The sequence below is a fragment of the Erinaceus europaeus genome, chromosome 8, assembly GCF_950295315.1.
Source record: "Erinaceus europaeus chromosome 8, mEriEur2.1, whole genome shotgun sequence".
NCBI lineage: Eukaryota > Metazoa > Chordata > Mammalia > Eulipotyphla > Erinaceidae > Erinaceus > Erinaceus europaeus.
In genome coordinates, this window is record NC_080169.1 from 30,520,670 (window position 1) to 30,542,422 (window position 21,753).

A 21,753-nucleotide genomic window follows, 5' to 3' on the forward strand; every position below is an offset into this window, starting at 1 on the left:
CTTTCCTTCCAGTTTCCATGTTTAAGCTATCTAGTGAGCCTAGCCTTAGATGCCAATGTTCATTTTGTTCCTTCCAAGCTAAATAATGTAAGACATTTTTGTAGAATGAATGTGTATACACAGAGACACAGACACGGGCATGCTGTTGGTGATGTGCCAGTAGCTATACTCTAAGGGTCTTTTAAAAGATGCTCTTATGGGCCAACAAGGTGTTTCTTCTGGATAGTATGCTGACTTTGTCATGCAAACTATCCTGATCATACTGGAGCAAGCTGTGGTGTCTTCCCCTCTCTTCCTGTCTTTAACTTTCTACCTGAAAATTTCAATCCAAAATGATGATGGCCCGACAATGAGAAATCAAGCAAAAAAACAAACAAACAGCTGCAACATCAAATGCTATTATCACATGTTCCAGATAAGAAAAATGAATGAGAAGGAAATAACTTTCCCAAATTCACAATTAGTGGCAGAACAGGCACTTGACACTGGAATGTCTGGCACTGGAGTTCATGCTTCCATAAGCAGGTTACTGTGTCCCAACATGTCATATAAATTATTTTGTTGGGCAGGAAAAATAGCTCACCTGGATACTGCACCTACTTTGCCATGACTGCAACACAGGTTCAAACCCGCTCAATGCCACACTGGAGGAAGCTTCAGTGCTGTGCTTTCTCTCTCTTTCCACCTCTCTCTGAAAAATTCATCCTGGAGCAATGAAGCCCCAGCAACAACAAACTTTTTTTTAGATAGAGGTACAAAGGCAGAGAGAATGAAACAGATGGCAATACTAAAACTTCCTTCAGTTTGGTAGATAGTGGGCTTGAACCTGGGTCACATACATGGCAAAGCAGCACTCTATCCAATTGGGCTATTTTGCCACCCCAAAAATATTTTGTCATTTGTCTTCCCTTTGGGGACTTGATGTAATGTCATTTATCAGGTGTAGCATATCGAATTTTATTTGAAGACAGCTCCTCAAAATAACTACAAATACTGAAGATGGCAGAAAGCAACACTTTGAGGTTTGCGCCATGTTAGAAGCATGGCAAAGGAGAGAATTTTGTTCTTCCTCTTAGAGAAACAGGTGCTTCCCTAAACTGGTTTCCTTTAAGAACCCTCCCACATAATGAAAACATTATACAAACCAAAATATAAATCTAACCATATCTTAGAAATCAATTCAGACAAACACATTCTGGCTTTTATTCTGGTAATATGGATTGTAACTACTGTGGAATCTATTAAATGTTTAAAAAATCTGCTTGGTCATCTGTGCCTAGCAAAATTCAAATGATTAACTTTCTTCTCACAACTATTGTTTTGTTGATCTTGGACTGTATGCTAAAATTCAAAACTAAACATTGCCTCAGAGATGTAAGTGTACCCAACAACAGCAGGGAAACATTTACCTCACATCAAATATTTATCACAACAACCACAACTGAAACAATACCAGAAGCTTTCCGCTACAACGTCTCTTGCCTAACTGGTAGGCTTAGTGAGACCAACTCTAAATAGAAGAGGAAAGATAGTCTCCCCCCATTAGCTATCAAGCCCAAGCAAAGATTATTAAGACATAGGCTCCTAGGAACATTCCTAAAATAGAATTTCTAGCTTCCTTCTTTCCTAAGGTCCCTTTATTTGTCTGCTCTCCTACTTTATGGTTCCTATTTATTAAACATTTTGTCCTGCTTCCTATCTTACTGCATTTCAGCAACCAAGTTGCAGATGCTAATATGATTGCATTATTATCTCCCTGAGCAGAAAACCTCACCACTGTGTTCAGGAATTTCATCTCTCCAGAACCCTACCCCATTTGGGGGTTGGATCAACCTGACAATGTCCATGTCCATCAGAGAAGCAATTACAGGAACCAGAACTCCCACTTTCTGCACCCCAAAAAGCATTTTGGTCCATACCCACAGAGGGATAAACAATAGAGAGGTTTCCAATGAAGGGGATGGGACACATATCTCTGGTGGTGGGAACTATATGGAATTATATTCCTATTACAATTACACCAATTATCATCTTATAAATCAATATTAAATCAACAATAAAAAATAAAACATTTTAAAAAAGAAAATACATGGACTGGCAAAGTAACTCACTTGGATAGTGTGCTTGCTTCGTATGGTAAAAACCCAGTTTCAAGACTAGCCTCCACCACACTGAGGGAAGCTTCAATGTTGTGCTCTCTATCCATGTCTAGTTCTGTCTCACTTTAAAAAAAATAATAGCCACCAGGGTTATCACAGGAGCTTGGTATCTACACAATTAATCCATTGCTCCCAGTGGCCTTTTTTTTTCCTTTCTCCCCCCACCTCACCCGTTTCTTTTACTTGGGAAAAGAGAAACTGAGTGGGAAGGGGGAGATAGTGAGGGGGAAAGAGACATCTGCAGCACTGCTTCACCACTCCTGGTGCTTCCCTCCTACAGGTGAGGACTGGGGGCTTACACATGGTAATGTGTGCTCAATAAGGTGTACAAGGCTCAACTCCACCACCACCCCCACCATCTCTTTTTATCTGGGGAAAAAAAAAGTCAGACTGGATAAGTAAAGCCCCAGTGATGGCTAAAGGGGGAGGAGAGAAAGAGACATTGAGAACACTCTTGTGGGGATTGCAAAGGCAGAAAATTGCTGGGAAATTGTGCAGATGCATTCACATCTGCCATGTTTTCCCCTCAGGCTACTAGTTCCCGTGAGAGTTGGGACATTCTGGGAGTGCCTGTTCCGCCGTCAAGACATTGTCTATATCCCCGTGATATTTGGAGTGCTTTGGTTACTCCTCCCCCTTCCCATTCTCGTGAAAGCTACTCCTATAAAAGCCCTTCGTTTTCCGCACCTTGCTCTCTTGCCAGCGCTTCACTCAAGTGTTCAGGCGCAGGAAAGGTTACTGCATGAGGCGGCCATTTTCGCTACCTCCACGTGGCCCAACCTGCTTCTCTAGCACCCAACTCTGAGGTCCCAGCGCAAATAAAGATTTGTGTTTCCTCTACGCTCCGGACCCCTCCTCTTTCCCTTCTCTGTGGCGCCAAACGAACAACAGAAAATAGTAATAGACCTTAACCATTTAGGTAGTACAAATATCTTAAAATATTCAACTTTACCGGTACACTAACCTTGAGGATGAAAGTAGAAGTCATTTGTATTTCTTGCTTCCTTGTCACAATTGAACTAAAAGTTATTTTTGAAAGTGTAAATAGTTCCCCTCATACTGATCTCAAATGTCCAACATGGATTCCTACTACATGGCTCTTAACTAAATAGCCCCTCCTTTGAGATCTGTGAGGTTTACATTTACTTTCTTCTACATCTCTGTTTCATTAGGTAACATTTTTCATAACTGTTCTCATGTTCAAAGTAGTACATAACTGAATTTTTCCCTATTTTTACCTCTTTCAAAGATTCTTACACTTCCTGATTTCATAATTTTCAACTCAACTGGCTAAATAATGAGTTTTCTCAACACTGTTTTGTCTTATACACTTCACTCTACCTTCATGTGAATACAGTGTAAATTTATGACACTTTTAAGAGTTTTTTATTTTAGTGAGTGCTAGCACTAGCTTTTGAACTATAGTTTTATACTAGAATAGGATAATTTTGGGTTTCTGTGAGCTCCCTGACCATGTCTATGTTCAGAGCAAGCACTGAATCATGGACTTCAGAGACCAGTTTACAAATATATATTCCCTGGGATACAGCAGTAACTGATCACGGTTCTTTCTCTTATACTTACTATAGAAATCCTATTTTCCACTAAATATGCAAGACTGTAATTGTTTCCTCTATCACTTTTCCTGCAGCTTACCCTCTTCATCACATCATATCAGGAGTCTGACTACCAGTCAGCACACCCAACCTCATGCAGTTATCAGATGGTTGTGTTACACACAAAGCTTCAGAATGTAATCTAAACATAGCAAAATAGATGGTGTCCTGTCTCCCACAGAGATTACAAAAATAGGATTTCATCTTCTATTTTCCAGTTGACAAGGTATAGATATATAGAAAGTTAAAGAAAAAAAATACGTATCAGTGAAGATGCTTAGAGAAAAGTATTTGGCAAGTACTAAAACCATATAATCGGTTGTGACAAGAAGAAATACTTGAATTAGAAAAGGTAGGAGCAGGAGTCAGGTGGTAGTGCAGCAGCAAGTGGTGCAAAGTGCAAAGACCTGCTTACGGATCCTGGTTCAACAGAAAGGGAAACTAAAAGCAGGATTTGACTAAACTGAGAGTAGGGCACCTAAGTAAAAACCCCGTGGTGAGGGGGAGGGTGGACATTCGGCTTCCTGGGGCAGCAGGGCGGGGGCTGGTGGGTGGAATGGGACACAGTCTTTTGGTGGTGGGAATGGTGTTTATGTACACTCCTATTAAAGTGTAGTCATATAAATCACTATTTAATTAATATGAGAGGGGAGAAATTGATTGTATGTCTCGAACTTTTTAAAACACAGACTGAGTCTTTTTAATATGTAGGCTGAGTCTTTGATATGTGGATCCCGGTTCAAGACCCCAGCTGCCCACCTGCAGGGGAGTCACTTCACAAGTGGTGAAGCAGGTCTGCAGGTGTCTGTCTTTCTCTTCCCCTCTCTGTCTTCCCCTCCTCTCTCCATTTCTCTCTGTCCTATCCAACAATGACTACAACCATAACAACAATAATAACTACAACAATAAAACAAGGGCAACAAAAAGGGGATTAATATAAAAAAATTTTTTTTAAAAAGACAGGAGCCTCTGTAATTGAAATTTCATTCTGTATTTTTCTTTCAGGTAATTATGAAAGCATAATAATTGCAGGAACAGGTAATGTGACACAGCCATTAAATAAACATAGCCAATAAAAATACTATTTAATTAAGTTGCTGAAAAAGTTCTGACGCATTTTTGCATATGAAACAGAAATATACATCATGACTTTTCCAATATTATAACAATAAAAAATGTCTTTGATGGGGCTGAGTAGTGGTGCACTGGTTGGGAACACATGTTACAGTGCTCAAGGACCCAAGTTCGAGCCTCTTGATGTGGTCAGAAGATATTAGTAGCTTCATAACCATTTGATGAATTCAATTTGAATGTGAAAGTCAATTTTTTAAAATTTTTATTAAGATTTAAGTTTGTATAACTTATATGGTCTTGCATTTGCTTTTTTCTTTTCTTTTCTTTTCTTTTTTTTTTTGGGTACCTCAGGTATGAAAGGCTTTTTGCGTAAGCACCATGCTATCTCCACAACTCTGCACTGATGTTTTAACAAACTTGCCCATGATTCTCTAGCTGTACTTCTGATATTGAATTCTCAATTTCTCTTTAGCAATGTCATCTAAATTTAGACATTATATACAATTCTCTTATTTGAACAGCAATCTAAGTGGGCATCACTGTTCCTCCATATTGTAAGTTTTCCACTTTGGAGGGCCATTAAGGTACTTTATCTCTAGACAAATATGTATCTGCCATATTTCTCCACTTCTATGACATCCTTCCATGGTTTGACATCTCTGAAAATGAATTACAGAAGCCAGACCTTCCACCTTCTGCATCCCATAAAGAATTTTGGTCCACACTCCCAGAGGAATAAAGAATAGGCAAACGTCCAATGAAGGGAATGGAATACAGCACTCTGGTGGTGGGAGTGATATGGAATTAAACCCCTCTTCCCCTACAATCTTGTTAGTTGTTATTAAATCACAAGTAAAAATATATTTTTAAAAATAAAAAATGAGATTAAAAAAGAAATTCAACTGTCATATAGTCACTACATACTTTTTGGCAGCAGTTAATTTTCTTGGTACAAAAGTAATGGTGTGGCTGATAATCAAGGATGTTTTATATTTGATGAACAATAGTAAAAATAAATAATTTTGCTATTGCTAGGAATAAAGCGGACAGGTGAAACCAACATATGTAAATAATGGTAGAGAAGAAAATTGCCAAATTACTATTTTTGGCTTCTTACTGTGGCTTAATTTTGAATCACTAGTTCACATACTATGCCAAATAAGCCCTAAAGATAATGAGATTAAAATTAAAATTAATTAAAGCACTGTGACTGCCTAAATAAATAAATAAGTAAATAAATAAATAAAATAGTTAAATTGTCACTATCTTTTAGTGTATGATTCAAAGTTTCTAATTCAGTGAGCTGAATATAAAAATAGACTATTTAAAACTTACCTAGTTCAAAAAGGAAATGCATTCATGATTTTCATCTAACAACTTAAATTATTCCCTAGCAAGACATTTTTACTGTCTTCGGAACCAACCTTAAATGCAGCTTCCAAACCATTGCAGTTAGAGAAACCTTCACAAAGCACTGTCCCAAGCCTCTTGTCAAAATCCAATGTTTTGGACTTAAACATAACATAATCATTTTCAAATTCCTGCAAAATTCAAAACAGATTATTAGCTTGCAGGAAACAATCAAGAGTGGAAATATAAATTATATAAGCATGACCTTATTCCTCTCCCAGAATCAAATTTATTTCTCATAGAAAGTTTCCAGAGAAGATTGATAGTTACATCTGACTAATGGCAACTTTACAGAAACATTAAATATTTTAGCCCACTGGTTCAGACTCCAACATCAATACTTTGGGATGTTAGTTTGTCCTCCTACCAATCCACTTTTACTATAAATGAAAAAGCAGAGCTTTTCAGGAAAAAAAAAACTTATCATTTTATCTTTAACACATATATACATTCAAATGGGATTTTTAAAATTGCTTTTTGCTTTGCTGTTCATGGAGTTAAGGATCTACTTTAGGTGAGAACTAAAATCCACAGATCAGCAAGCATCATCAATGATACTATTACATCTTACTAGGTTCTTGTTAATATACAATTAATGACATCTAGTTTCCTCCCAATACATGATTTCAACTTCCATAAATCAAATTAAATAGCAAACGAATACTACCATCTTCACAGCTCTACAATTCACAGCTTTGTGAAATAGTCCCAGAGATTCAGAAACACTCATAGCTTTCCAGTCAAAGTGCCCCAAGAGTGCCACACATTTAAGTAAGGAGGCCTGTGAAAACACTAATTCAAAGGGACATATGCATCTGTATGTACATTACTCACTATAGCCAGTATAAAGGAGAAACTCAAAGTAGAACTTGGACTGGGTTTGCTATATTGCAACCAAGTCAAGAATATGCCAGGGGGTGGTGGTGGGGGGGGGCTTTCAGGTCCTGGTGCATGATAGAGGAGGAGGACCTAGGCTGCTGGGGGAGGGAGTGTTTTGCAGAAACTTGAGGAATTTTACACATTTATCAACTGTATTAACTGTAAAACATTAATCACCTAATAAAAAAGTATGTAAAGGATGGTATATATACTCCATAGAAGAGTATTCTGCAATTTAATTTAAAAAGATGATAGTAGGGGCTGGATGGTGGTACACCTGGTTGAGTGCATATATCACAATGCACAAGGACCCAGGTTTGAGCCCCCAGTACCCGCCCACAGGGGGAAAGCTTTGCAAATGGTGAAGTAGGACTGCAGGTGTCTCTCTGCCTGTCTTCCTTTCTATCTCCCCCTTCCCTCTCAATTTCTGACTGGCTATTTGATAAATAAAGATAATTAAAAATAGATGATATATACTTTGGGACAAAATGGATGGTACTGGAGATGATTTATTTTTAATGAAGTAAGGAGGTAAAAGCAAATTACTGGATGGTTTCACCTATTTACAGAATAGAGAGATGAAATACATGACCTTGAAAAAAACCCAAAAAACAAACAAAAAGGAGTAACTAAACAGTGTCTAAGACTATAAGAACTATGGTGGTGGTTTGGAGAGGGAGCAGAATTTTGGTAGTGGGTACAGTATACAACTATACTACTGTAGTGGCTCACTCATTGATGGCCAATACTAGGCCACCCCATTATCTGGGGGCCCTAGTCATAGATATGATGGGCCTAGACTGCTAATAGATGCCTCTCTCCACCATCATTGGTTACTTCCATCAGGAACTTCAGCATTTGTTCTCTTGTGGGCCACTCAGAAATATGTCCTCAGTATAAAGTAGCAATGGTAGGGACTTCTCCTACCATTTCAACCTAACCTGCCACTCAAGGAAGACTGGTCCTGAAACATGAGCACCTAGAATGTTCCCAGCTGTGACCATGGACTGCAAGCTCAGACCAACAGGGACTCAGAGGTTAGACAGGCTTCAGTGCTAAATATGAATATATATGGGTCCCGGGTCAGGTGGATGGGTAAACAGTTAACTTTATTCATAAATTTTGAGTTTGGGAGCTACTCTGTGTCCTAGTCCAGCTTTCTGGCTCTACTCTCAACTATGATATCATTTTCCCAGGCAATGTTTTTAGTTCATCTCTATATCTGCTGTCAAACTCAAGCAAAAACTACTAAAGTCATAGCCCCCCTAGGAACATAACTCAAGTAGACTTCCTAGCTCTTTCTACTCCAAGATCCTTATTCTCATCTGCTCTATTCTTTTTTTTTTTTTTTTTGGTTCCTGTTTATTAGTCACATGGCCTATCATATCTTTCAACCACTAAGTGGCAGATGCTATCATGATTCCATCCTGACCTCCCTGGGAAGATGACTTCACCAATGTGTCCCAGAACCTCACCTCTCCAGAACCCTACCCTTCTAGGGAAAGATGGAAATAGTCTGAAGGTATGTGTGGTGACCCCAGCAGGAGTTTGGGACTATTACCATATGAATGACCTCACCCTGAGGAGGTGCTTCAGAGAAGGGAATGTATAAAAGCAAGGGACTTGGAGCACATGGCTCTTTTTGGCTGGCTGCTGCTTCTGGTCAGAAGCTTCTTCTGGTCAGGTATCCACCATGGCTGCTTCTCCTGGGAGCTGAGCACGTGTGACTCTGCTAGCGGTAAACTTTTAGACCCTTTACCAGAGCTGATAATTGTTTATCTTATGGGACTCAACTTTGATAACCATATTCAGACTTTATAGACCTAGCATACGCTTAACCCTTGATGACAATTGCTTATTTTGCCTTTTACCTGTTTCACCCTAATAAACCATGTATTGATTAAACCAGTTCCCAGCTCCCACTGTGAATTCTTCGATATGCGCCACAAGCAGCCCCAACCCCTATACCTCTTTTTAAGTTAATTTACAACAAATGGCACCTCAACGTGTTGCAATTTTTTGTCCCATAATTTTAGTTATTTGACTTTAATTTCACCCTACCCATTTTTTGCGCTATGCAGTTTAACTTTACCTCTCACATATTGAATTACTATGGTCCACTTTGATTTTTCCCACTGGGGGGTCCCAAAAAGTGTTCCAAAGTTTTAACCCTACCCCCATGTGGCTCTGAATTTAATCTGCTCCAATGTGTTTCTATGGTTACCTACTCCTTTTTGTTGTTGTTGTTAGTTTTTCTGCTCAAGGTAGTTTTTTCCTTGACTTTTATTTACCACGTGTTAATTTTTTTCTTTTTGCCCCCATGTCCTTTACCACTTTACTTTACTTTAAGCTGATCAATGACCCAACACACATATGCTAATTCTTGGTAAGTGACAACTTTAAGCTTTCTTTTACTCTCACCCTTTCTAACTGCCACAATGGGTATATTGCATTCTAAAGAAGACAGTTTTCACCTCAGACAGTTGAAAGAAACTTTAAAGATATGTAAAATTCAGTGTTCCAACCAAGAATTAAGAAAGTTGTTGAATGTTATAGAGGTGGTCTCTGAACCTCTTCCCAAGAATACAGCTATATCAGTTGAGATATGGACACAAATTGGAGATTACTTATTGAAAAATATTGGTATAGTCACAGCAAAACAACTTGGGACTTATAAGCTCTGCCTTTCTGCTCTAAATCAATTACAGGTTTCTTTGCAGGATACCCATTATCTCATAATTTTGTAAATGAACAATTTACAAAATTAAAAAATTAAAAAATATATATTTTAATTTTATTTAAAAAGAAATTTTAATTTTATTTAAATTTTATTTAATTTTTTAAATTTTATTTAAATTTTTAATTTTATTAAAAAAGAAATTTTATTTAAAAAGAAATATATTGTGATTTTATTAACATTATTAAATCACTAATAACAATTTTAATATAATTAAGAAATCCATAAACTCAGCCTGCATCCACTAGTAACAATAGTAACTATTATAATATTATTAATAAATAACATTCATTCATTTTCTTTTTTTATTGTCATCAGGGTTATTGCTGGAGCTTGGTGCCAGTACTATGAATCCACTGCTCTTGGCAGCCATTTTTCCTCTCCATTCTGCTTGATTTGATAAGGCATAGAGAAATTGGGAGGGAGAGTGGGAGATAGGGAGAAACTTTTAGACTGGCTTCACTGCTTGTGAAGTACCCCCCCTGCAGGTGGGAAGCAGGGACTAAGCTGGGTCCTTGCACACACTTTAAAGTGTGTGCTTAACCAAGTGCTCCACTGCCTGGCTTCCTTACTTCCATTCTAGATGCTTTATATTCCTAACTCAATTTTCACAATATATAGGTAATATTTTCCCCATGTATTTTTACCAGTGACAACAAAAACAGAATTAAATAACTTGCCCACATTTGCACCACTGGTAAATGTTGGGACAAGAATTTCAAGGTAGGCAACCAATCTCCTAAATCCACACTCAGAACACGGGATGTTTCAAAGCTGAATTTAATATAAAATTTAATATAAAATGGAAAAGTACAGCACACTCACTACTATCAACTTCTTCTTCTAGCGTTTGCCCTTCTTCCGTAGCCAGTCAACAGCGTCAGGTTGAGCCTGATGTAAAGTTTCGAGACCTCCTTTGAATCTGGACTATCAACACAGCAGTGCTATATTAAGCATCAACAGGGAGCCTCCACTACTCCTGAGTTAGAGCCAGTCTCTTTATCTAAGGTTCACTGACTTTTAAAAGTAAATACAACCTCCCAACAAGTTGTAACAAGTTCTTTGTAGAGTGGGGTGGGGGGCGGGGCGTAAACTAGCTAACTTGTTTCCAAGACTTGTGAGAACTATAGTGGTTATCTTTGGGAAGTGTGAGAGTGAGGGCAGAAAACTTCTGTGGTGAGTGCCTTCTGTGGTGAGTGCGATGTGGATCTATAACCTGGAGTCTAATAATCTTGTAACCTACTATTAATCACAAGTAAAAAAAAAAAAAAAGAGGAGAAAGTTGTGACAAGTTCAACTAAATGCTAGCCTTCCTTCCCGTATCCCTTCCTTTTCTCCAATCTCTCTTCTTGCACTTACTCAACTCAAATTTAGAACTGCTGACAGGAACTCCCTTGAGAAGCATCAGAAAGAATTCAAACTTTGTGCAAACCTGGACTCATCACCATCTCTACATCGTTTCTCCTCTTTTGATGAACTGTATCAAACTTCAGCCCATCTCCTGCACTCCTTTCTCAATAGACTGGATGCTTATTAACCTTCTCTCATAATAACTTTTTGCTATTCTTACATAGCCATTACATTAAATTTAATCAAGTTGCAATTTAAGAAGTTATTTTTTGTCATTTCCTCAAGTGCCTATCTGGTGAATGGAAGTTCTGTTAACTGGCTCTGATTGTATTTTCTGTATCTGCATCTTCACAATCAACAGAACAAAGCAACAGAAAGATATCAGCATGCCACACAAGCTCTTTCACATGAAGTAAAAAAGTAAAAAACCTATCTCGAGTGTCCTACCACCTCTATTTCCCAGCCCAGGTCAGGTTGATCATCTTTTGAATATGTCTAAGAATAATCTGATTTTACAGGTGTCCCTCTGCCCCCAGATCACTATCACCACACATTTTGACTTTTATAACCACTTTCTAACTACTTTCTTTGCTGCTGGTCTTTTCTTTCTGTCTCATTCTCTAAACCACACAGAAATTTAAATATAAATATCCCTGTTATTCATATTCATAATCCTCCAGCTCATAAAATATTCATTTTTGTATGATTAAGTCTCCAGATTTTACCACAATCCACTAGACTATCTGTGATCTCTCCATCTGGAGAGATTTACTTAATCAAGTAACATCTTGGAATGTCAGAAAAACAAAACTGCTTAGTATATAGTCACCCGTTAGTTAAACATACACAATGAAGCAAGCAAATTCTCTCTATATAATTGTCTGGCCATCATAGAGTCCCATGGATTGAAGTAAAAGAAAATACCCAAAGTAGCTTTTCCATTTAATATTAGTAATTGAGAATTGAAAAAAAAAAAAAGTTTTATAGCTGGATCTGAGAATCTCCATGTTCAGTCAATGGAACACTGTGATAGACTTTTTGACACATCAATAAAGGTTCAAATCCTGCTTAATAGATTTAAGGTGGGTGAAAAGAGAAAAATAAGTAATAGCATTTCTGAAAAGCAAATTACCAGTGATTATTTCTTTGCTTTACTGGAATATATTTAAGCCATTTCTATACAAAGATGCAGGAAGCTGACACACTCCAACTGCTATGTTAACTCTAGTCTGTAATCAGAGAGGGACTGGAGACACACATTCTGGTGTATTAAATGAGAGGGAAAATGTTTCGGATGGGCATGTATCACATGAAAACACCTGTATGGATATACTAAGTTAAGTTAAAAGTTGTTTGCTAAAATAATGTTTCGCAAAAATTGCCACCTGATTTCAACATAAAACCAGAGTATAATAAACTGCTTTGTTTTGTACTAACAGGGGAAAAGAAGGAAGGAAGGAAGGAAGGAAGGAAGGAAGGAAAGAAGGAAGGAAGAGAAAGAGAGAAAGAAAGAGAAAGAGAGAAAGCAAGCTAAAAATAGGTTTGGGCCATGGCATACTCAGTTGAGGATCCTGATTCTAACCCCTACTCCCAACCTAAAGGAGGGACAACTCACAAATGGTGAAGCTGGTCTGCATGTGTCTATCTTTCTTTCCTCCTCCCCTCTCAATTTCTCTCTGTTCTACCAAATAGAAGAGAAGTGTGGGGAATGACCACCTGGAGTGGTAGATTCATAGTACTAGCACTGAGCCCCAGCAATAACCCTGGTGGCAATAAATAAAAAACTAAAAACATAAAAAACAGAAAAAAATATGATGGTTCCAAAATTGAGGAAATATAACCATAACATAGTAAAAAAACAAAGACAAAACAACAGTAAAAGACTTCTTCAGCATAACTGCCAATTAAATAAACTTTTAGGGTTGGGGAGACAGCATACAAGTTATATAAAAGATTTCTATGCTTGAGATTCAAAGGTCCCAGTTTAAATCCCCCAATACCACCATAAACCACAGCTGAGTAGTGCTCTGATTTTTGTCTCTCTCTGTCTCTCTCTTTCTCCCTCCCTCTCTCATTAAAATAAGTTAAATAAAATATTTTAAAATAAAAAATATTAAAAAATAAGGTGGAGGGTAGATAGCATAATGGTTATGCAAAGAGACTCTCATGTCTGAGGCTCCAAAGTCCCAGGTTCAATCCCCCGCACTACCATAAGCCAGAGCTGAGCAGTGCTCTGGTTAAAAAAAAAGGAAAAAATACATAAATAAGCTTCCAGTTAATTCACATTTTGGTTTCACGGAATGACTAATTTTGATTTTGAGAAATGATCAAATGAACTTCTAGATGCTACTCTAAAGCAACATAAATAGGAGAATGAAGGAGAAAGTTAAGGGCAGGTAATCCAACTGACACATTCAACTAAGACCTAGAGATCAGAGGTGATGACCTAAGTAAGTAAATGGATTACTTGTGCATTTTATTTTCCAAAGAAAATAAGGCTCCAGAGTACTTCAGACCAAAATGCCAAACAAATCAGTAAGAACAAATATAACTTTTTCACTTTGAGAAGACAGGACAGAAATTAAGACCTTTGCCATCACCAAACCTGGTCATGTTGTATAGCCATGTACAACTTAAGGCACTCCTGCTACTCAGATGTACTCTAATGTTCTATACATGCTGATCAAGAGAGCTGAGCTAAGGTTCCTCTGAAAATCCAATTACATTCAGATTCATTGAACGTCTGCCAAAGTCTAGACGCCGTACCAGGGTCTTGACACTGAACTCAGGTAAGATTCCTCATCACAAACTTAGTTTCCTACTTTGCTACAAATTATCAAGGATACAGAATGGCAATATTCTCCCACAGACTACTCAAACTCACAACGTTTCACAGGAATTGAGTCTACTAACCCATAACTTTACAAAGTTATATACTGTACTTGATCATCTCAAAGAATTGGTTAGGCAAAATAAAAGCAAAATAGTGGATTAATTCACATTCTATATAAAACAGTAAGAATGAGTGCTAAATCATTATGTGCATGTGTGCCTGTATATACACACACCAAGGCTTTACTGTTCTTGACAAACCACTAAATTGAAACTATTTTTATCCTGGAGCTGCAGAATAGTTAACTCTCAGGCTGCTAAAATGATGGAGAAGCCATTTAAATCTGAAAGCTTCCCTCTTATTAAATAAGGTTGAAAATGAATTACTAATAGTTCTGAGGACTAGAAAATATGAAACAACAGGAATGCTAGTAATGTAAGAGGATTTTAAAATAAACTGAAAATTTATAGTGATTCTGGGAAAGACTTAGACATACATGTTTCATGGGCATCTGATTACCTGATAAAGATGAGTTAATTTGCTATCTTAAGCCCTCTTGTGGACCTCTCAGGACCTTGCCCTCACTCTAAAGCAGCAATAGCAGGGATTATACCACTAACCTAAGGGAGGCTGCATCAGCCTACTCTGCTACTTGAGGAAGACCAGGCCTGAAATAAATGCAGCCTAGAATGCTCCCAGCTGTGACCATGGACTACAAGCTCAGACCAACAGGGACTCAGGTTACACAGACTCCTGAGCTAAATAGAAATATATACAGACCCTGGGTCAGATGGATGGGGTAAAATTAAATTTATGCTGGGAAATTGTGTAGATGCAGTCACATCTGCCATGTTGTCCCCTCAGGCTATTGCTAGTTCCCGTGAGAGTCTCAGAGCGCCTGTTCCGCCACGTTGTGCCCTCAGGGCATTGTCAATTCTTGCGATATTTGGAGTGCTTTGGTTACTCCTCCCCCCTTCCCATTCTCGCGAGAGCTACTCCCATAAAAGCCCTTCTTCTTCCGCACCTCTCTCTCTTGCCGGCCCTTCACTTCGGTGTTTAGACGCAGGAAAGGTTACTGTGTGAGGCAGCCATTTTTGCTACCTCCACGTGGCCCAACCTGCTTCTCTCTCACTTAACTCTGAGGTGCCAACGCAAATAAAGGGTTGAGTTCCCTTTCTGCTCCAAACCTCCTTTTTCTGTGTCCCACCACCGCAAACGACAAATTTATGTATTTCCTTCAAGTTTGGGAGCTACTCTCTGCCCTAATCCAACTTTCTAGCCCTATTCTAAACTCTGACACCATATTCCCAGACACTATCTTTAGTCAACCTGCATGTTAACTATCAAATTCAGGCAAAAATTACTAAAGTCATAGGCCCCTAGGAACATACCTAAAATAGACTTCCTAGGTTCTTTCCACCCTAAGACCCCTAATCTCATCTGCTCTATTCCTTTTTTGGTTCCTGTTTATTAATTATTATGTTTTGTCATTTTTTTTCAGCCACCAAGTTGCAGATACTACCATGATTCCATACTGAACTCCCTAGGCAGACAACCTCCCCAATGTGTCCTGGAACCTCACTGCTCCATAGCTCTAACCCACTAGGGAAAGACAGAAAAAGGCTGGGGGTATGGATCAACCTGCCAACATCCATGTCCAACAGAGATGGAATTACAAGATCCAGAATTACCACCTTCTTCACCCCAAAAAGATTCGGGGGCAGTGGCTCATTGGGTTAAGTGCACATAGTACAAAGTGTGAGGACCCAACAAGGATCCCAGTTCAAACCCCCAGCTCCCCACCTGCAGGGGGGGAGGTCACTTCACAAGCAGTGAAGCAGGTCTGCAGTTGTCTCTCTTTCTCTCCCTCCCCTTCTCTAATTTTCTGTCCTATGCACCATAAAATGGAAAAGAAAATAAATGGCCAGGGAGTCGGGTGGTAGAACAGCGGGTTAAGTGCAGGTGGCACGAAGCACAAGAACTGGGGGAAGGGATCCTGGTTTGAGCCCCCAACTCCCCACCTGCAAGGGCGTTGCTTTTACCTGCGGTAAAGCAGGTCTACAGGTGACTATCTTTCTCTCCCCCTGTCTTCCCTTCCTCTCTCCATTTCTCTCTGTCCTATCCAACAACAATGATATCAATAACAACAGTAAAGCTACAACAATAAAACAAGGGCAACAAAAGGGAATAAATAAATGAATATAAAAAAGAAGAAAAAGAAAAAGAAAAGAAATGGCCACCGAGAGCACCAGTAGATTCATAGTGTAAGCACCAAGCCTCAGCAATAGCACTGGAGGCAAAAAAAAAAAAAAGAAAGAAAAGAAAAGAAAATTTTCCCAGAGGGCGGAAATGTTAGAGGAAAATGGGAAAATGAGAAGAGAGCTCTGAACTCCATCAGGACCTGTAGAGAGAAGAGGAGGGGGACAAGATTCCAAAGTAGCAATAGGCACTGATGTGACTTAGAAAGGAAGAGAAGGCAGGACAATAGGGGCAATATATTTAATAGTCAATGAATATCTGTAACCTTGGGAGAATGACTGCAGTTTCCAATGGAGGGAACAAGGGCACAGAACTCGTGGTGGGAAAAGTATAGCTTTATAATCCCATTATCCCATAATTTTGTACATCAATATTAAGTCACTAATAAAATAAAAAAGAAATAAAAATAAACACAACACAAAACAAGTTAATTTGGGAAGTTCTTTTCTGATGTATATAAACAATATACTGTCATTTTAGTGACTGTTCTAAACTGCAAGTGCAAAAGGCCTAGTCAAGGTTCTAGTCCAGTCTCAAACAGGTCATTTAGCCTCTTTCTTCCCAAATTGAACAGAAGTGAAAGAGATCTATTATCACTGTGATTTATCATCCTTTAAAGCTTTAAAATTATAGGAGTCCATGCAAGGAAAATACAAAGCTATAATATTACCATGTTATTGTAGTCAGCAGGGTCATAAGTGCTCTGTTTGAAAACTTTACAGAGATCCGCAAATTCTTCACTCATCTCTTTGATTTGCGCATTAAAAATTGCTCCTCTGGAACCACCAAATTCAAGTCTTTCCAGCTTTTCATATTCCAGGGTGGTGACAAATATATCCTTAGTAAAAACATAGTCAAGATTTTTCCACCATCTTGAGCAGGAAGAGAACATTTTACAGTTTCCAAAATGTTTTTAAATGTTTCAAAGTGGACGTTCATGATAGAAAATATTGATGACTTAGTTAAGCAAAGAAGCTTCTACTTTTTAGAATCATACTCCCTTTTCCCATCAATTACCAAGAGAGCAATTACCAAGAGACTTGGACTGGTGTGCAAATACCTATCATGGGGAAATAAGAAACCATCCTCATGTATCAATAACTGTCCTATAAACCATTATTTACCTAGTAAAATGATCTGGGAAAAATACTTCCATTTTTGCATTTACTAAAAATTATCTGCAAGTGTAGGCAACACCTAATTTACTGCAGCAAAATAAGACTACCTAATTTTAATCATGTCAGATCCCCAGGATACATCCTAGTTCCCCTTGCCCACACTTTGCTTCCTTACTGAGCTTCAGAGACTGACACAAGGTTTAGCATTCACACTTTAAAAGGCTGACTAAAGATAAAGAGAACTTTCAAAACATAAGGTTCTAATCTTGTATTCAACAAACCTTATGTAAAAAAAAAAATCCATTTTCTAGAAAGAGCATCACAAAGAAAACAAGGAAGTACGACCACTTCAACTTATGTTACAAAAACTTTAACTTATATATGTGGGTGAGTATAGATTTGTGCATTTTTTGCAACACAATCACAAAAAGCGTAAACTTTATGCTATTTTATTTTTCCTTTTTTTTTTTTGTCCTCATGATGCCAGGGTACTCTACTGGATGAGCCATCCGTGGCCCCTATCTTTATAATTGGTTTTTAGTATTTTGATAGTTTGTATACTAAAAGACTGTGTTATTTTAAATTAGCAAATGTGTTTCATGTGTAAAATTCTAATGTTAAACACTAAGTACATAAAGAACCAAGGAGAGCCATTTACAATGTCCTGAGTTATGCTTTTCTTCTGGGAATTTAGCTTTAGGTCAAAAATCACTGGCACATACTTATACTCTGTCTGTAAATAAAATTCATTTAAAAAAATATGAGTTTTTTTTTTTTAAGAAGCCAAACTAAAAGTATCTTCATAGCATAGATACTATGGGCTTTCTAGAGAATCACTAAATACAGAAACTTCTCATCTCAATCAACAGAAAGTAAACTTTCCCTAAATCAAATTAAAAAGTTACAGGATTGGGGGTCAGGCAGTAGCGCAAGGATCAGCTTAAGGATCCTGGTTCCAGCCCCTGGCTCCCCACCTGCAGGGGAGTCGCTTCATAGGTGGTGAAGCAGGTCTGTAGATATCTATCTTCCTCTCCCTCTCTCTATCTTCCCCTCCTCCCTCCATTTCTCTGTCCTATCCAGCAACGATGACATCAATAACAACAATAATAATAACTTCAACAATAAAAAACAAGGGCAACTAAAGGGAAAATTAAAAAAAAAAAAAAGTTACAGGATTTGTTGTGATTCCCACCAATAATGTCAATAAATGAATACCTTGATTTTCATGAAACGGTCAAGAAACCTGTCAAATCTGGAAAATACTAGGTGTGACTGGAAATCCCAAGGTTTCAGCTTCTTATTTCCTATGAAACAACTGGCCAATTTCTTTCTATAGTTGAAAAAAGAATATCTGAAAGTCTTTAAGATCTTAATGACCACCTGCACTTTGTCCAGAGAGTCTTCAGTTTCTCCTCTCAAAAGGTCTTCTGGAGAGAGGTATGTTATTGCCTAGGATTTAATGAAAGGAAACAATAACCAAAATAAGTTTTATGTTTTCTTACTGAAAACACCTGTTTCAGTAAATCACTTTATCTTGTAGTCTACCATTTTTCCAATAGATGATTTTTAAATGACTCTCTCTAACAGAGATAGGGGGTGTTTTTTCTGCCAAGGGCCATTTGCTTATTTATAGTATCATTCACAGGTCACACAAAATTATCAGCTTAGAAATGAGCACTTAATGTTGCTATGAAAAAAGCTGTGTGGTTGCCTTGGCACGGTCAGATCAAATGATGCTTCCTACTTCTAGTTTAGAATCTGCCTAGAAATGCTTTGAGGGGGCATAAATCCTAGAAATTCAGGCACTTAGTTTCAGTAACATATTTTACTACATTAAAATAATCTACAGGACACCACAATTTCTCAATTCATACATTCTAACAAAGACCAAAATTTTAGTAAGTTTCATAGACATGACAGCAATATAATCAGTCTATATAAATATTTCTGCCAGTGAGTAATCCATATGATTGCTTTTCACATACATACACACACACACACACACACACACACACACACACACACGGAGGAGAATCTACCCTGATTTTACAAATAGGGCTACTTCATCTGGTAGCACTGGATCACCTGCAAAGCTGAGAAACAGATCACCAAAATGGGTATCTCTCTGGCAATTCTTTAGGTTAGCAAGCCTCTCCTCTGAGAGCATTACAGAACAGTATATATTATAGAACGAAATCTAACTCAGATATGCTACATGCATTAGTTTTAAATAAAGAAAAGGAAAGGGGAAAAGATTAAAGAAAAAGACCAGATTTCTTATCTCTCTCTTACTCTCCCCTCAACTTCCTCATAGATATAGACAGAGAGGCAGAGATAGAGAGTGAAAGAAAAGGGGCTGGGCCCAACCTGGTTGAGCACACACATTACAGGGCACGAGGAGCTCGGTTCAAGCCTCCAGTCCCCACCTGCAACTCTGAATCTTCACATGCAGTGAAGCAGTGCTACAGGTATCTGTCTCTCTCCCTCTCTATATCCTCTCAATTTGTCTCTATCTAAAGTAAGTAAATAAAAATATTTTTAAGAGAGAGAGTGAAAGATACCACAGCAGCAAAGCTTTCTTCAATGCAGTGGGGAATGGGTTTGAACCTGGGGCACATGCATGGCAAAGCACTGATCAGTCTCTCACAGGACCATCATCTAAGGTGTCCTTCAGTTCTATGCTCTCCATATTTGTAATGAAAATTCAGAATTCCCCTAAGATCCTCAACAACCTATAAAGCTCTTCTACAAACTATTTCTTCTTGATGCATTGTACCTTCATATAAGTTATATGTTTTCAATATGTCTTTAATTCCATTGTTGTTAAGAGTTAAGAGATTCACTCTTTTTAAAATTATTATCTTTATTTATTTGAGACAGCCAGATATTGAGAGGCGAGGGAGAGATAGAGAGGAAAAGAGACAGACACCTGCAGACCTGCTTCACCAATTGTGAAACTTCCTCCCTAGAGGTGGGGACTGAGAATTTGAACCCTGGTCTTTGTGCTCAACCAGGTGTGCCACCACCTGGCCTCCAGAGTTAAGAGATTCTCAGTGGAAAACGTAACAAAAACTGAAATTGAGTTAAACATAAAAGATGGTATATTTTCTCCTAAATGTACATATGTTACTCCCCTATTAATAGCTAAGGGTTACATGCAATATAGAAACACAAATTTGTAAAATAGGGAAATCATTCGCTATCTAAAAATCCTACTGCTTAAAATACTTCCAGTTCTCACTGTAGATTTCCAAATTACAATCACCTAAACTGGAGGGGAAAAAAAATACTTACTGCTGGGGAGTCGGGTGGTAGAGCAATAGGTTAAGCGCACGTGGCGCAAAGTGCAAGGACTGGCTTAAGGATCCCAGTTCGAGATCCTCGGCTCCCCAAATGCAGGGGAGTTGCTTCACAGGCGGAGAAGCAGATCTACAGGTATCTATCTTTTTCTCCCCCTCTCTATCCTCCCCTCCTCTCTCCATTTCTCTCTATCCTATCTAACAATGATGACATCAATAACAATAACTATAACAAGAAAAACAGAAAGGGCAACAAAAGGGAATAAATAAATATTAAAAAAAACACTTACTGTTCAGTAATAGGACTGTAAGGCTTATTTTCATTCGTTTTTGTATAATGATAGCATTCCAGTACACATTACATTATTATGAGAAGTGAAAACTTAGTTTGGAGTATAACATGGAGCATAACTGGAGCATATAGAACTTTGCCATTTACAAGCTTGGTGACCTTGAGAAAAGCTGTTTATCTGCTCTTTTTATTATAAAGTAGATCTACTAAAAATATCTATGTAACATTATCGCTGTAAATATTAAATTTGGAGATTTTGTAACAGGCTTGGAAAGGTATCCTCCCAAACATTGATACTACATGATGTTGGTTAAATCTTAAAAATAAAATCAAGGGGAGTAGGACGGTGTAGCAGTGGGTTAAGTGCATGTGGTGCAAAGCACACGGACCAGCATAAGGATCCCGGTTTGAGCCCCCGACTCCCCACCTGTAGGAGAGTCGCTTCACAGGCAGTAAAGTAGGTCTGCAGGTGTCTATCTTTCTCTTCCCTCTCTGTCTTCCCCTCCTCTCTCCACTTCTCTCTGTCCTATCCAACACTGATGACATCAACAACTACAACAATGAAAAAATAAAATATAATCAAGAACTAGTATAGTCGTGGGCCCTTTGGAATATAACTAAAATAGGCCTACTAGCTATCTACAAAACAGAGATCCCCAAATCTTCACCTGCAATATTCCAGCATTTAAGTTCATGATTAGTCAACAATTTTAACAACAAATTTGTT

General features: G+C 38.1%; 1 protein-coding gene across 1 annotated transcript in view; it reads right to left on the reverse strand.

The window, feature by feature from the left end:
- Window positions 1-21,753, reverse strand: part of DNAH11 (dynein axonemal heavy chain 11) — a 388,706-nt gene that overhangs the window by 340,143 nt on the left and 26,810 nt on the right. Inside the window, 3 exon segments of the mRNA XM_060196111.1 lie at window positions 6,274-6,390; window positions 16,988-17,155; window positions 18,651-18,884. Coding sequence (XP_060052094.1) covers window positions 6,274-6,390; window positions 16,988-17,155; window positions 18,651-18,884 — 519 coding nt within the window.